This window comes from Plodia interpunctella, chromosome Z, assembly GCF_027563975.2.
Source record: "Plodia interpunctella isolate USDA-ARS_2022_Savannah chromosome Z, ilPloInte3.2, whole genome shotgun sequence".
Classification (NCBI taxonomy): domain Eukaryota; kingdom Metazoa; phylum Arthropoda; class Insecta; order Lepidoptera; family Pyralidae; genus Plodia; species Plodia interpunctella.
In genome coordinates, this window is record NC_071324.2 from 5557084 (window position 1) to 5575110 (window position 18027).

Below are 18027 nucleotides of genomic sequence, written 5' to 3' on the forward strand. Positions count from 1 at the left end.
AATATTGATAGCTTGTGTAGAATGGTTAATTTTCGGATAAGCACGTGCTCACTCGGCGACGGATCAGGACGCACTGCTGAGTGACGCAGTCGGCGTCAAATCTTTGTAAAACAATGGAGCATCTACGCTGTGCATCGACGTGCATATAACTATAGTGTTATTGCAGTACCTTCACTTCAATTTTTGTCATATTTATATGTGAACTAAAAAAGAACAGTCACAATAATTTTCCAATGCGACTTGGCTTCCGAATGACATAAAAGAGTTTTGGTGGACATTGGAGTTTTGTTGAATTAACTTAATTCAACAAAACTCCAATCTTTTTTACCCAAATTTCCAATTTGTGTTCACTACAAAAACAACCCTCCCAATGTTGTATGCATAACTATGTATAGCCCTACCTCATCCTTGACAAAAATTTCATACTTACAATATGCATATACTATGTGAGACTTCAGACTTGTCCAACGTATTTATTATTTAATACATAAAAATAAACAACGTATGTAATTATTTATATTTTTTTATATTAGTTATTGTTTACTATTTGGCGTAATAATACGCCAAATAGTAAACAATAACTGAAATCTTCCAGGTATTTTTTTGCAATATATCTGAAAATTTTTAACGTATCACAGAATCCTCTATTAACAGTTCTAATCACTCTGACAACAGCTGATCAAATTACAAAACGAGTCCCATAAACAATATCTTTTTTTACCGCAAAGTTTTCTTCCGTAATTATAAAACAACTCAAAAAATGTTTATAATTTGATTGCTGGCGATTTACTGTGGCCAAGTTGTTTCAATGTTGATGAAAAAATAACATTTCTAAAGCATTTTTAGTTTATTTACCCAAGTATAGCTAGTTAGATGTGGCGCACCTGAGCTAACAATGCTTTAATTCTATTAGGCGTGGATTTACAAGGATCGCGTATTCCCCAGTCTTTCAAACACAACATGTTTCCGATGGAAGTTAGCAACTCGTGTATCCGTACTGCACAGACTCACGGCAAATGTTAAGTTTGTTGGTTTTAAAGCTCAGCTCTCGATGGATAGTTACGTGTTATAGTTAGTACTGTTGTTTGTTGTATTAAGTATAGCATTGTTTAGTTATTTTAAGTACTTCTTCTCCCTTGCCGGACTAAAGTCTCAGAAAGCTTAGCTGCATTACTGAGGATCACGTACATTATATAAACAAGTTGCTAACGCTGATCTATCCACTAATCTACAAAAACAACGTTACTTCTCATAATCACCAGTAGTGAAGACTAATATTTTCCTTTAATTCGAAAAAATATTTTCACCATTCGAATATCGTATCCTGATCGAGATACGTGGAGTGGTTTAGTGGTCTGTGGTTGAAAGAAAGTCTATCTTGCTTGAACTTAGGGATTTAATTCCATTATTTATTATAATAGTTTCTAGTAATGTCGCAGACCATAATATCTCTACGGTTATTTTAATAAACCACGCCTTTTACACTTTACCCGAAAAAGAAAAGAGAGAAAGAAGAAAAAGAAAGTTGATAATTATTAAGTGGAGAATAAAACAACTGAGAAGCGCTTACTAATATTTATAAAGAATGTTTAATAGTGATTAAAATCTAGAAGTTGTCTGTCTATTCTATCTTCCTTCACGCTATAACGTTACATACGCCTAACATTTATAAAATTTGGCAATGATTTCACAAACGGTTTGACCCTCCTTGGAAATGATATCACTGCCTATTAGTAGCGAAGGTTTAGTGTCCCTTAGCCGCCTCGTACGACATCTACGGGAGGATATGGGATGGTCCTATTCTAGATTATATTCTTCTAGCAAATTATTCCATTGCAATCTGTCTGTATGTATAAAAACTTTATATTTAAAAAATACATGCAGCACTTTTAATACGTACTTATTCAAACATTTATTCTGCATTAAATCTGTGATGATCAGATGCCTCCCATGGCAGTCAGCATCTGCCATTGGAGTCATTTCCCAAGGCCCACAAATCCGCTAGACGCGATACCATTTTCCACGGTCGGTAAACTTAGAAACTGGGCCAAAGTAGGCTTTTGCGAAACATATGGAAAACATAGGAAATTCTCAACCGTCCCGCACTACCTTACCTATACGTGCTTAAGAACTATATTCCTGTGGAAAGTTCTCACATCAATTTGCAACATTGCTTTTTATTTTTATATCAACATAGAAGGTGAATGCATGCTGCGAAAAAATACAAGGTGACCAAATTACTGGCACTATTGTAGATCGCCATTTCTATTATGTTGTTAAATATTATATTATTCAACACTTTATCCCATCAACTATATTGAAAAAGCTTGACTTTAAGTAAAAATAACGTAAGTAGGTGCAAATAACAATATAAATGGTACTACAATATAGATAGGTAGGTACGTTTAACGTTTTCTTTTACGCGCCATGTCTCAAATTCTCCATTATTGCCTACAATATACGATTTATTGACTCATGCTCTAATCTGTACACAATATTTTAACAATTTTCTTACAGTTTTCTTGTATTTTCTCTATCTATTTTCTGCACTATCGAGCAAATTGAACTAACATTTTCGTAAAAGTCGACGACAAAATTTTGATCAGTAAATCTGACTTACTACAGCTCACGAGATTTGATCTCCAATTCGAACTTTGCCTTTAATTTGAAACTGATTGAACTCTTGCTTTATATATGCTATAGGTATGTCATTATTTAAAAAAATAATGAAAGTTATAGATGTCAACTTGACTTGTTAGATTGTTGTATTAAACGTTTTACCTAAAATAATTATCCAAAACTTCAGACTCGTGATGTACTTCGCAGCAACAGCGACACAATGAAAACTCACGTGTCGAAAACAGATATTTGTTTTTCTATTCTTTGTTCAAAAAATTACTAGTCATTAAATAGGACGAAATAAGTTCACATAAGGTTTGATCTGATATCATACACATACATAATGACTGAGATACAAGCTTTATTAGTTCAGACTCATTAACTTATTTTGTACCTTGTCCAATTTTGTATTTGTTTAAGCTTAAGTTTGTGTGGAGAAATTAATTTGTAGGTAGGTATGTATTTTATTTTAAGGTTTGCTCACGTTTCATCAAATTCTCCACTTGCTGGAATTTTAGCGTGTTCTTAACCCTAGAAACGGAGTGGCACAATTTAGATAATGCGGAAATCACATGATTTTCGTGTGTCATACCATGTAATGAGCATGACCCTCAGCCATGAGGAATACGATTATGAAAAGAGGGATGGATACCACAAACTCAGTAGCAACAATATGTATCCTAGGCAACAAATTGATGGTGGATATGTTTCGACAGCTCCAGATTTGCGAGACGGACGGCATCGACGAGCTGAGCGACGAGGATTCCCCGAATGGCGATCACAGTCGCCTTGTCGTTGTAAAGACCCTGTGGCGTGGCTGCCATAGCGAAGTCAAGTCAGTACTCATTGTTTATTATGTATTGTGTTGTGTATTTTGAAAAATATTATCTATCGGCAAAGATTTAAGGAAAGAAAAAAAATGTCGACACAAAGTGGGAAACCCAAAAATACTGGCTTGATTTTGACAAGGAGAATGCCGAAACAACCAATGGTCTGACTACTAAGGATGCTAGGTTCGTGCGAAGTGGAGAAGATAAAAATAGGAAAGCGGGCCCTAAACTTCGACGCTTAGTGTCGGTGGAAGTACCGGGAAAACGCTCAAATGTGGGAGAAAGCAACAAACAAAAGAAAAATATGCACAGGATTTAACCGTTTACCAGTTGGGGTATTGGCGAGAATATTGATAGAAATGTTACAATAGAGTCACGATTCATGTTTTTTTTTTTTCAATTCTAGTAATAAAATTTTTTGTTTGTAGAGCGGCGTTTGCCCGCGAAGCCACGTGGGGCGCCGGACTGAAACACCCTCAACTAGCCAGAGTCCTTGGTTTGAGTCTCCTAGAACCCCCGTGCGCAGCTCTCGATCGAGGCGATGCCGTTCCACTGCCATCGATATTGAAACTGGACAGGAAATTGAAGTGAGTATCTTGTTGCCGGTTGAATAGGAACTACTTATTCGTAATTTTTTGCTCGGAACACGGAATCCTTTTTTACGCGTAGATAGATAAACAGATTATAATATTTTTACTGGTTGTTGCAGTTATACGAATTTGATTCGCATATGCTGTCAGATAGCAGCAGGCATGAAGTACCTGGAGTCATTCGAGTTAGTACACAGAGACCTCGCCGCTCGGTAAGAATAACATCTCCATGTAAATTTCGCTGGCCTTTTTTCTTTGAACGACTTTAGGCTAATAACAACAATTAACCTTATAAAACTAAACTTTATTAAAACTCATAAATAATATTTAATTACAGAAACATCACGGTAACCGAAGATCTAAACGTTAAAGTGTCGGACTACGCAATGTTTTGTGAGGAGTTTGTGGGCGACTACCACATCCTGGCTGACGGCACTCGTCTGCCTCTGCGCTGGATGCCGTGGGAGAGTCTGCTGATGGTCAGTACATGGTCGGCATTCAAACAAATCAGGTTGCAGGTCAGGGGTATCTACCAAACCAACTATTGACGGCACTGGACTACCTCTGAGCATCAGTTCAGGCCGTGGGAGAGTCTGCTGATGATATTGATAATGGTCAGTTGATTAGCATACAGATGCATAGAATGGAATATAACTTATCCTCTCTCTAGTCGGTAGATCGCAGATTGCGGGCGCTTACGGCGTAATGACGGACTGGTCTTACTGCTATACTTGGCGGCTTGGACTCATCTAGTAGGCATTTGCCTATTTCTTAAAACATTTTCCTTCGTAATAATTTTATTACAAAGGATTTTTTTTTTTAAGAAATATATATGACATTGTCACTTGCTAATGGTACGATGATGGGATTGTCAGAAGGGTCATGTTTATATTTTGTTCCAGGGTATGTTTTCACCAGCTAGTGACGTGTGGTCTTTCGGAGTGACTGTGTGGGAGGTCCTCACTTTCTGTATTGCGAAGCCATTTGATGAGATGAATGATGACCAGGTAATTTTTTTCAGTTAAGAAAATTACGAGGGGATGAATTATTATTCATATATATATATATATATATATATATATATATATATATATATATATATATATATATATATATATATATATATATATATATATATATATATATAATCCACCATTATCTTTTGTCTACGTGTAGCATTGTGACCTTGACCTAAGTATTACTTTTGTAAAATGATCTAGTGTTTTCTTAGCAAAAAATACTGGGTATGAAGTTGTTATATAAGAAAGACGATATTCACCTTATTAGATGAAAAACAATACAAAATCGACCTAAATAAACACGTAGTAATAATGGTAAATAAACAAAAATACTTTCAAATTCAGATTCAGCCATGTTAAAAATAAATAAGAATCTAAAAAAATAATAGAGAGTTAATAATTATATTTACTTAATAATCTAACACTGTGACGAGATGAATGAAGCATGTAGCTGATGACACTAATATGATTTGGGAGTTGTCGTTATGTTGCGCCAACTCCGACATAAGGTTGAATCGGAAAGTTCCAGAGCACCGAACTCGTTAACTCGATCTGGCTAAGGAATCCACTATACCATAAAGCAAACTTTAGAATCACGAGAAACTTGATCCTCGATACATTACTTTTATTACATTTTGATAAATGGCAAATCGGAGCTGAATTCAATGTAAGATTAACCGTAATAGTTGGAACGAAATTGGAATCTTATAAAAATGATGCATCTTGCACGGGCAGGTTGCTTGATTTATCTGATATATTACAGATATTTTTAGATCATTACAGTTACATTACATACAAAAATTGTTTGTCGCTATCAATCAACGACTTCGCCTAATTTTCCATTTGTCTTGTATTATAATAAAAAGAAAACTACTTGTTGACTACATTGCTTCGTTTTAAGTGAGTTTTAGTTACCTAACAAACGAGATATCAATTTTTGGTAGTCTTATAATTAGGGTGGCATAGATGATTTACCTACTCGTAGTATTTCTCCAGTTTCTTTCTAAAAAGTAGGGCGCAAACCAAACTTGTGGACACATTTGCGCCGGATTGTCATCTACTGGGTTAATTGTCTTGGTGATGAGTGATAATCCGCCGTTCCACAGAAATATAGACAGGAGTAAGGCGGCTCTTTTGTAGTTTATAACAAAATCTAAGTATTAAGTACTATTGCAGTTATTTAGATACTTATGTGGTGTAATAGGTAGTAGCAAATGCCAGCGAGTGGCGATGCGGTGGGCGCGGGGCGCGCGTTCCTGCTGCGCCGCCGCCGCGCTGTCGCCGCGAGCTGTACGACCTCATGCACGAGTGCTGGCGGCGCGAGCCCATGCAGCGCCCGCGCTTCCACGACCTACATCGCTTCCTCGACCGCATGTCGCATGGGTACAAAACCAACAAACGTTAATGTTCGCGACGAAACCATCTCCTATGCGTCCTAAGCATACCTACTATATCCGAGACAAAAAAATCTGTATGAACATTACCCGGCCCCTAGGGTCGGCTATATATGCTTAACCATTTAAATTTAAAAATTCTGATTCACTGGATGTTGTAACCAACCCTTCCTGAAACCCGGAATCATGAGGTTTCTCGTTACTGTATACAAAAAATACGAAAATTTCTAGGTACTTATGTATGGGCTAAGCTGGTGCTAAGCTAGTGCTTTACGAAAGAATTTTAGTAAGTATGGCATCATCAGGAGGAGCTTTAACACCTTTGTAATATGGAAGACGATATGTCGCCAAAGGTTATTTATGTTTTTACGTAAATTAGGCTAAATTATGGTGTTAACGCATAACCTCTATTTCCGGGTTTCGTCTGCTTTGTGTCCTTTGTGTTTACTCCACTATTCGACGAAATTCCCAACTTTATAACAAGATTGGCATATTTCTAAATAAGTTTATCTTTTATTTAGCTTAAGTTAACGGTATAGCCCAATAGGCTAGAATTGACGTTTTCAAATATTTCAGAAGAAATTTATAAATTAATTTGTTAATAATTACGTAGGTAATATTTTTTGTTTCTAATTAATTTTTAAGGTTAGAAAGTTATTTTTAATTTGATTTTACAGGGTGATGTTCATTGAAATAAGTTCCAACACATTGGTATTTCTTTTAGTGGCTGCACTATTTTCCGTCTACCGTTCACTTACGACCACATAATATTATGATATTATATAACCATATTTTTATTATCTAAAATTATATGATTTGAAAGCATATAATTCGTTACCGTCACCTTAATAGCTTTATTTAACTTTAGTGTTTAGTTTGGGAGGCCACAATTGTTCTAATCTTGTGTGATTTATACAGATGTTGAACAAATGTGGTGGGTCGGGGGCGGGTTTGTTATTTTTCTTTGCATATTGTTCCTATATTCTTGTTTGTCTCGTACATTAGTTGTATTGTTACATTTTGATAAAAAGCATTAACAATCCGTCATCCATTCATCGAAAAGAAACAAGGGATCCCCGTTGTGCTTCGCTTTAAAATATTTTCGAAATTCATTTGTAGTATAAATTATTGTTCTGCCTGTTTATCGTTTAGTTGGGTTTGAATAGTGGAATGCAACACTGTTTAGACTTGGCCGTGCTGCTCCCAATGCACGGCCGTCATCGAGCTTGTCGTCACATCCCTTTAGGCTAACTGTAGGCGTAAGGTAGCATAGCATTCGACAGCTTTGTCAACTTGTCCGGAATCCATATATACGGCAATTCGATCAGACTGCTCTAATATTAGACAATTCGGCAGTATTAATATCGGTATTAATAGTTAAGATATTTCAATTAGATCTAAGTACTTGCAACGCTCGAATGAGCATAGCTTTGCTATTTACCGAGCACTCGCTAATTTTGATCTCTAGTAAAATTTTCGAGTGATAGCGAGTGCCCGGAAAGTGTTATATGTAAACTTAGTTATTAGGATGCATGTTTTGTTTGTGAGTGAGGTGGAAAGTCTAATTCGTGAGTTAACAAGCATAAATTAATATTTTGACACTATTTACTTACTGGACCGAAATACGCATGGGTTAATTTTTGTACTCACATTTCTGTGGACGACACATTATTTCAAACGAATACACGAGCATCTCGAATATTGATTCAAATTTTGTATTTTCGAACATTGTAACATTATGTTTATACATTTACATATCATTGGTTCAGCGGTAAACTTGGACAACTCAATGAAGGACTCTCCGCCGGACTCATTGATTTTATCAATACTCCAATTTCTTAATTGGATATTGGTTTCGATATGCTGAAGTAGATTCTCTGGAAGAAGTAGAGTTGGTAATATGGATCGCTTGTGTACATATAGTTAGAAGGTTAGTTAATTGGGAGCGACATGACTTCTACATTCAGGATCTACTTCAGAGATGCAACACTACTGCTGACTTTTTTATCATGGATAACTTCTTATTCTTCACAACTAACAATATAATTGGCTATTTGCAAATCACATATTGTTAACTGCGATGTTATTACATCAAGTGCAGTACTAAGTAGAATAAGATATTAACAGGGTGCGCCGCCATTTGCGACAAGCTTTGCGTAATACCCACATCTTATAACGTAACGATTTTATAGCATGGCAAATCACTTAGATATATAAGAGGATAAAGAAACAGTAAATTATAATTAACAAAATTGATAAGATTGACTGTTAGTTGTCGTGTTTGTTTAAATGTCTTTAAGCATTTTATTGACTGTTGTTGAAGGAGCGAAGAAATAATGTTGTCCTACAGTGAATGCAGCAGTGGTGTGGCAAAGCGTATTTCTTCACGCCACCCTAGCGCCCTTCGTTCGCGCTCCACGATCTTCCACTATCACGCCTTTACGGCAATCCCCTACTTTAGGTCACTACTTAAATACACGATCGAAATCTGAATGAAACGACTTACACGAAATCGGCCATTTGGTTAACATCCATTCGGAATGGCGATCTTTTATACATGTATTTACATTGCATATTAAAGTGGTGACATCCTAGGCATAGAGCTGGTAATTCATTGATTACTATTTGGTCACTACACTAAATATTATTTATTACTTACTACTACTATTAAAATAATTTAATTTAATTTAAATTCTATTGAAATATTAGCTAATTTCTAAATTTTTTTTTTCAATTTTATCTTAATGATATTTTTAGCGTTTATTTCTAGGTAGTTTTATTAACTCTTCTACGGAAACTGTGGGAAACCCTTTCCTAGTAGTACTACAAATCTAGTTTGTGTCTCATACAATACTTTTCTACTCCGATCCACTAATACGAAATTACACTATAGGTGGTGTTCCAAATCTGGTAAATCGCAATGACTCGTCGGCTTTAAGTCTATAGTATATCCAAAGTCTAACTCCTATTTTTTTATCCTGTTTTAAATGTTAAGGTTGTATACTTCGAAAGGTGAGAGAGGCCTAAGGGCAGTATTTTGCCCCCTATGCTTCTTGTTTTCTTCGATCTGATAAGTAAGTATGCGGTCACACAGCCTCCGCAAATATCGATGTAACTGTGCGAATTTTTCGAGAGAGAAAATTATTTTAATAAATTGATTCGGTTGATATTCGACCGTCATGAAGGGCCAATTTATCAAGAAGTGATTTCCTGAAAGGTTACTATCTAATCAATATTTCCGGAAGCAGCGTGTGATCATGCTCGTCACAAGGTTTACTCAAGCCGAATTACTCGTCTAGTCTTTGATCTTGAAGCCTTGTGGCCATCTAATATTAGTTTTAAGAGGTACATTTACAATAGACTTAACCATGGATGTTTTTAAAGTTACAGTGTAATTGTTGTCATGGTAAATTAGGACCCAGTAATCCCTCGACACTACCCCGACTTCATCGACAATAAGCACGTTAAGACATCACTGATCAATATTGCACTTCACTAATATTACGAGCATGGGTTTGTAACGGCATCGGTTAATATTGCCCAAACCTAACCATTCGGTAATTTTCGATGAAACGGGGTGCTTGCTGTTTCTTCAACTAACTGTTAAGTCGTAGAATGTATTGAATGTATCCTTTTGATCCTGATACCCTGAGCTAGTGGCAAGACTGAGGAGGTGTATACGTGCATACCTTCAGTAGGGATCGGGCTACCCTGAATCGCAGGGAACGGCTCCGGCCGACAGTATACCAGGCTTCATATCTGTATTGCACCGATCCCATAAGGATAAGGATGGAGATTTCAGCATTTTGTAAACATCGCTTTATATGTACTTATGTGTTAATTATAATTATTGATTATAAGTTTATAGTTTTTAAACGATTAAATACGTGATATTCTCGTAGAAAGCAATACCGACCATTAGTTGTGAATATAGTAGAGATTATATGTTTTAAACGTAGTGATGAATGTGGTGATAGATTCACTTGATATATTGCAGTCTATTCATTTTTTTTATTTATTATCGGTAATGAAATTAGCAACAACTATTACCACTGGTGTTTGTGCAACAAATACCTGCGGTATTAGAACGTAATCGAACAATTGGCATATTGGTCAAATCCATTTATTTTTGAATAATTAGAAAATTGGTTTGAAAATAGTATCATTCATCATTACGTAGTTCTTGTACTGAGTACATACCTACTTACCCAGTACTTCAATTACCTGCGGAACAAGTGTCCCAGTTGAGGACCGAAGCAGGCGAGGCTGCAAGATATTGACTTGCAATTGGAATTTGTAGATAATGTTGCGGTTTGACGAAGAAGTCCCGCAATTCAAAATTTCTATTGCTGTATTGGTTGCTACGTTTACCCTATACAATTAACTACCATCATGGAGGGTGGTATCAATATCATGTTAGCGCAAGTTTATTTGTAAGGAGTTCGATATATGGGATTTAAGACTATTTATGCCACCCGAATGATCATATTATAATAATAATGCATGTAAGTAACAATAATTATAAAGTACATCTACCGCTTATTATAAGAATTAAATATAATTTTGATGTTAATGGCTACTGTACAGTAATATCATTGAGAACAGTGTAGCTTCCGCTCAGTGTACATTGGTTTCCATCCATGTAGTTAGCAGGTGTTTGAATATTATCGTCAGGCTTAATTTGTAGCTTACTTGTAAGATGTAATCAATTATTGTACTATGTACTGCATGCATTTGATGTCGTGAACTTAGGATCCCTACGTACGTCCGTTGCAGTGTCTGTGCTGATCCGACAATAACCATATTATGCACCTCTCTGTCACCTCTAGCTCTTAACAACCCTCATCGTATAAACATATAAACCTTAAATATAAAAGAAAACAGGTAAGCTAAGGAACTCTTAAAATTAAGTAAGTCCCTGCAAAAATGTATTTCATTATATAGAGTTAAAATGTATTTAATATTAATTATATCAATTATTGTATTTTAATGTATGTCGAATGAAACATGATGTTCTAATTGTGGGTTGTACAACGAATATAAACATTTGTAATCGTATTGTTGCTACTGCGCCGTGCTGCAGGGCTGCGTGGCAAACTGAATCTGCCGCAATCATTGCAGGCCCTCAACACGACACAAGCGCCAACTTAATGAAGATGTTGTACTAAATGTTCGGTGTTATTTTAATCACTAATAAGTTATTTGTATCATTCTTCCTAATCGGGCATTATATGTATGTACACATTTTAAAATTTAAATCACATTCGATAATTAATTATTTCGAAATGGTGTTTCTTGTTGTTTATATATTGTTATACGTAGGCTAACGCGTCTGAAGGTCCACTGCTCTCGCCAGTTTCTAAGAGACATTTCTATCTCTTTCTCCTACAAATTAGATGCGCTCTGGCGTAGAGATGGGCCACGGACTTTTATCACAACATCATATCATCGTAAATTGTACTTACACATCGTATTTACTTATCTATATTTCATCCCAAAAATATTTTTAATGTTAAAGTTGTTTACAAAAAAAACACTAACTGTAATTTGAACTCATTTGACTGTTGGATTATTAATAGAAGCGAGAGGTCACGTAGGCGAAGTAATATCCAAAATTTTTATTTTGGAGAACTTGTTCCACCCTGTCCACAATGCAGTGACCTCTTACATGTGTTGGGACCAATGGTAGAATGACGGAAAGCGCAGAGCTGGTCACGTTGCTTGTTTACTGAATACCTAAGAAATCAACCGAAAAAATACTTAGCTACTTAACTGCAATACATATTTAGAAAGAAACCAATGTGAACCAGCGACGACGCGCTAAGACAATATTCTGTTGTGAATTATAGTTTCCCAAGGAGGCCAAGCCGAACTGTACCACCATGTAGGTAAGAGAATCTGCGTTTGCTCACGTTACACTTAAGATATCGTAATACTTTATTGTGTGGATCAACGTCAAATATTTATTTTTACGAACTACGATGTTCCCAATATTTTAAATTGAGTGTTAAAACTATGAACACTATGTACTAATTTCAAACATATCGTATGTGTTGATCTGTCTATTTCTACATGAAGTTTTAATATGCTATCCATTCTATACGATCTTCAACACTTGCATTTTAATCAAGTTGTGTATACTCTGTCCAGTCATGTCAAGAATGAATTTATTAATGTGATGTGCTATATAAATGTGTGGATTACTGCACTTCACACCTACGATCATCAATTTGGATGATAGCATGTTCATACTTGATGCACTAAATGTTTGTCACTTATCACTCTATAAATGAAATCAATTCTGTAGGTACATAATTAATAAATAATCAAAGACTTTTAAGGCAAAATGCCTTCTTTTTATGTAATTTTAAATGTTAAAATAAATGTTGATTAACATATCAATATTGATGTTTCATTTCGAATCCCCTATACTATTAGGGCCGTTCCTAATGATCTATCCATAGTGAGATTTCGCGAGATTTTTTAGTATTTTAGTGTAAAGTAACCAGTAAGCTTATCTCACACTAAATGTGGAATTTGATATCTGAGATGATATCACCCAGGTGATCAAAGTGGATTAAATCAGATTTATTATCAGATACGTAGACTAGTAAGTGAAAATCGTTACGATTCACAAAGTTCAAAACTCAGTTTAAAGGAACTCTTGATTACAAGGTGCACAACCAGAAACTTTTTTGTATCGCACATAATGTGTATAGCCGACATCAAAATAGGTTCGCGATGAACGCTTGGATTCATAATAGAAAAACGAACTTGCTTGACAACATTTATTATTTGACTATGTCTTTTAACATTAATATATAAAAAATCTCAAAAACATACAAATAACAAATACATGCTAGCTCAATATATTTTCTTTTCTGAGAAATGATACAACTGTACCCCTCTAGTACAAGTAGTACAAAACAAGTAGTCGTACTAGCTTTTACCGTGGATCGCCCACGGAAACAGGACTTTTCCAAATGCCATTCTCTGTACATAAAACTATGCAAAATTACAAGAATTATTGGTACACTCACGAAATAGAAACACTAACGTATTAAATTGGGACAAATAACAAGATTTACCCTGTATAAAATATTTTATAATTAACTTAATTACATAGCTGTTACACTCAAATGTTAGATTAAACAGTCCTTTTCTACGCAATTACTGTAAGAAGCCACTCAAGGGATAATTAGGCATTAGTGCCTTGAAACGATCTTTAATCTACTAGATACCTATGAATATATATATATTTTTATAGAGAGATTCATTTCATTTAATACCTAAATAAAATAGCTGCATTCTTTAAATTACAAAATAATGGATTTAATAGTTTTAGCGATTTTAGTTAAGAGTAAAAAAGTACTTTAAAAAACGCAAGATTATTTACAATAATTAATTTTACTTAAAAAGTAGTATAATAATGCATTATGTTTTAGGTAAAAAATATATGTTTATTTTTTATATGACTACATGTAGCAAATTAAAAAATTAATTATATATAGAAATTGTAAAAAATATATAAATTTGGCAATTATAGATATATTATTGAGGACGGAATAAAGTGTAAAACTTCGATTTTACTATTTTGTACTAAAATCAACTAAGTATAATAGGTAGGTTAGTATGACTTGCTCTAGGAACATAGTGATGCATATGCAAAAAGTAACAGATTCATATAAAGATCGTGTAAGTATATATTAGAAGTATATATATAATTTATAGTAGTTTATGTAGTAAGACAGTTATTTGTGTTATATTGTGATTATTCTTTTGATGATTATTATTGAGATTATTCTTTCTCGCTTTAGGTCTCGCAATCGAGGTGAAAAGCAGAGTATACACCTGAGATTGAATCTCCGAACGTCCGCAGCGGTCGAGAACCTCCCAACTATAGTTACGCCTCGTCTAAAATGCTTCACTTTATTATCTTAAAAGTATAATCTATTATTGTTATCACGGGAAATAATGGATTTTTGTTCGACATCAAGTTTTAATATGGAATATGATTTTTACGAGTTTATTAAATTACAAATGTTTCATATTACATTAATCTTAACAAAATTTAAAACAAACTCTTAAAAGGCCCTGTTTCTTTAAAATATACCTTAAATTGTAATTAATCCAATAAATATTGAAATGTTCATAAAACTTACCTAAAATTCCCCTAGATTGAGTTTATAAAATTTTTCATGAAATTCTGATTCTTAAAATATGATTAATGTCATTAAATCACGATTATTTTTTTTAAGATAAAGAAAATATTTTTTTAGATAATATAGTGTAAAGACAAACTTATTTTTACACTTTGGCACTTGGTTTAATTTTTTATTTATTTTAAACCATGGATTTACGGACTTCGTACAACTGGATAGATTACTACGAAATACCTAACAAACAATAATAAACTCAAATTGCTACGTACTATTTTAGAATAACCATAGATAGGAGACGAAAAATTCTTGAAAGAGACTCATTTTGTCTGGGTGTTGTGTAATTTTTTTAAGTTCGTAGGGAAACAAAATTGGTTAAATCATTTTTGAAATATTCACAAATTTTTACGAAGTCAAATTCATGACAAAGTAAAGTTTAATTTTGAGCCCTCTTGTGTGATTCAGAGCCAGAGTGTTGTATGTATCAGTAAAATATCATATACTATTAAAGTCCGGGAGCTAGACCCATCAGCTGCTTCTGACACAACACAGACCGTAGGAAGTCGGTCGAGGTAAAGGGTGTAATCCAATGCAATCCTGTTTCAACCTCTATGCCCACCATGGACACACATACACGCTAACATGGCCTTTGGGTATTTTGGCCCGAGGTCTCTGTTTATCCCGAAAGGGATGAAGACATAATACTATGTATGTGAAACTTTAGTTACTTTTAAAAAGTACCTTTTTCTATAAGTACGAGAGTTACTATTCTTTCACTCGCGAGTTGTGACGAGTGCATCTATTGAAATTTGATACTTACAACATAACCAAATACAACAGAAATTACGCGACTATATTGCAAAACCAACTCACGCCTTCGTGCTGACTCGTGCCTATTCCAGAAAATTTTTTTTAACATGATCACCCTCGTCTAAAATGACGCACGAAGATTTCGAGGCTCTCTCTCAGCATGCATTTATACAGTGAGCTTTCAGTTGTACGGAGTACCTACTAATTCCATGTTTTAAACACGGGCGGACACAAGACACAAAATAAATTTGATTGTTATCACGACTACAAAAATATAATTACCAGTGAAATATAATTTCTACAACAAGAGATTCAAAATGACAGGTATAAATCATAACGCGAGATTGCTCGTGAGATTTGACAAGCGTAACGATTAAAAATAGAATATTCTATTTAAAGTATCTATCACTAATTGAATTAACTAGCATCCCTTCTAATAAACTAATCTAAGTCGTAATTGTACAGTCAACAATACAATTAGATATTCATTTATTCAAACGTTATTTACCAATATGGTACAATGCGTAAATTGTTTTATAATTTGACTCTTCAAAATAATGTAAAGTTGGTAGAAAAAAGATAATAAACTATAGTAGAACCGCCTAAATGAGTCCTCGCCCGCGGAGTACAAGGGGCGCGGGGGTACGACGACGAAGGGGAACGAAAGAGGTGCGGGCGGCGGTCGAGCGTAGCGTGTAATACAAGAGGCGAAATGTTACTGGACATTTCTTGAGATATGTGAAGTCATAGTGGTTAGCGGCAAACAGGTGAAGATTTTTATTAAAAAATTAATAATGGCTATACAAAATTTGAATGAAACAACTGTAAACTATACAACGTGTTCCTTTTGTTATCCCATATCTCCATGGTATCAACGAGACCACGTACATGAATTAAATAGCATAAGCATTTTTCGATTATTGTTATTTTCAAATTTTTATTTTTCATACAAAACAATTCGATAAAAATGTGATTTTATGATATATAGGTATGATATGTAGGTAAAAAAAAGGTAATAAAGTTATGTATGTAATATTTATTTATGCAAAATTTATCAAAATTATAAATCAATCACTTATGTCCATAATATCAGTATCACTGGAACTTGATTCTTCACTTTCGAAACAGCCATCATCAGAATCATCAGAATCGTCTTGCACATTAATAATAAAATCAACAACTTCATCTAGTGCTCCATCATGTTTGCAATATTCGTCTTCGATTTTAATCACGTGTTTAACACAATTCTCCCATTTCTCTTTGGGATATTCAGCAAATAATCTCTCTAATATTTCTTTTTTCTGGTCCAAATTAGAGTCGATACTTTTTTGTGCTAATTGTCCTTTGATATCACCCCAGACCAACTCAATGGGGTTCAGGTCTGGGTGATATGGAGGCAAACGCAATACTTCGTGTCCGTTTCTTTTCAATACCTCGTCAATTTTGTAAATATCTTCTGTGAAATGGCTTTTAATTAATTTATATAAGTCATCTTTTCTAAGTTTTTCATCAAAAGGCACGTTATGTCGTCGTAGCCATTCTTGCATAGTTGGCTTGGTAGAAGCCATAGTTGGCTTTTTCTCTTCTCGAACCGAATGATAAGCTGCGTTGTCCATTACTATGACAGAATTTTGCGGTATATTAGGCATGAGCTTTTCATTTATCCATTTACTGAAATTTGCGAAATTCATAGAATCGTGATAATCACCTGTTTTACATTTGGATTTGAATATCACAAGGGCTCCGTCTACAAATCCAATTTGACCTCCACAATGTACGATGATCAAACGGTCCCCTTTACCAATATGAGATAGAACGCCAAGTTCATCCTTTGATTGCCAACATTTTGAAACGTTATGAGACGCGTTTACATAAGTTTCGTCAAGGTATAAAATATGTCTTCTTTCTCTACGATATTTTTTAATAGTATTTAGGTATTTCCACCTCCACGATGTGATATTTGGCTGTTCGATAAGGAGTTTCCTTTTAGATCCGCATTTCTTAAATTTAAAACCTAGATCATGTAATAATAGCCTTAAATATTCCCTGCCGCAGTGTAATATATTCTCTTCTCTAAGTACAGCGTTCAAAGTTTTCAGAGTAGGTATTTTTTTGAAAATTGTGTAAAACTGAGTGACTTTTCTTCTTACCACTCCTTTTGTGAAATCGTCTATTTCCACTCTTTTTCTACGAACCTGTTTTGGTTTTCTTGGTGATTTAAATCTCTCGTTGTCATTTAATGCTTTCCCTTGTTGTACAATTCTAGATACAGTCTTTTCTGATAATCCAGTAACTTCTGCTACAGTTTTATTTAAAGGTATATCTTGTTTATATTCATCAGAATTTGGGTCGAGTTTCTTTTTTCTAAAATATTCATATACGTTAAACGCCATTTGTTTGCACTGACTATTAATTCTATGTCCGAAAACATTTCGACTCATCTTGAGAATGTAATCTCATGTATAACTTTCACAAGGCGTCCGCAACTGTCAACACGTGTGATCGCTAACCGCGTAGCGAGCGAACTGAGTTTTTACAAGAATGCGCCCGCCGCCCGCACCTCTCTCGGTCCCCTTTGTCGTCGTACCCCCGCGCCCCTTGTACTC

The 18027-nt window shown here is 34.7% G+C and overlaps 2 protein-coding genes across 2 annotated transcripts in view; one reads left to right on the forward strand and one right to left on the reverse strand.

Moving 5' to 3' along the window:
* Positions 1-12844, forward strand: part of LOC128682999 (discoidin domain-containing receptor 2-like) — a 184092-nt gene extending 171248 nt beyond the window's left edge. Inside the window, exons 13-18 of the mRNA XM_053768111.1 lie at positions 3336-3454; positions 3878-4036; positions 4159-4251; positions 4377-4518; positions 4942-5046; positions 6263-12844. Of these exons, the coding sequence (XP_053624086.1) occupies positions 3336-3454; positions 3878-4036; positions 4159-4251; positions 4377-4518; positions 4942-5046; positions 6263-6463 (819 nt within the window). The 3' untranslated portion in view covers positions 6464-12844. The remainder of the gene's footprint in view (positions 1-3335; positions 3455-3877; positions 4037-4158; positions 4252-4376; positions 4519-4941; positions 5047-6262) is intronic.
* Positions 12845-16488: 3644 nt separating this feature from the next.
* LOC135310055 (uncharacterized) lies at positions 16489-17862 on the reverse strand. Its single transcript, XM_064437019.1, has one exon. The coding sequence runs from the start codon at positions 17860-17862 to the stop codon at positions 16489-16491; it is 1374 nt and encodes a 457-aa protein (XP_064293089.1).
* Between the last annotated feature and the right edge of the window lie 165 nt (positions 17863-18027).

What these genes read in the sequence shown, in the direction of transcription:
- LOC135310055 (XM_064437019.1), bottom strand. Translation starts at nt 17,862, where the DNA reads ATGAGTCGAAATGTTTTCGGACATAGAATTAATAGTCAGTGCAAACAA.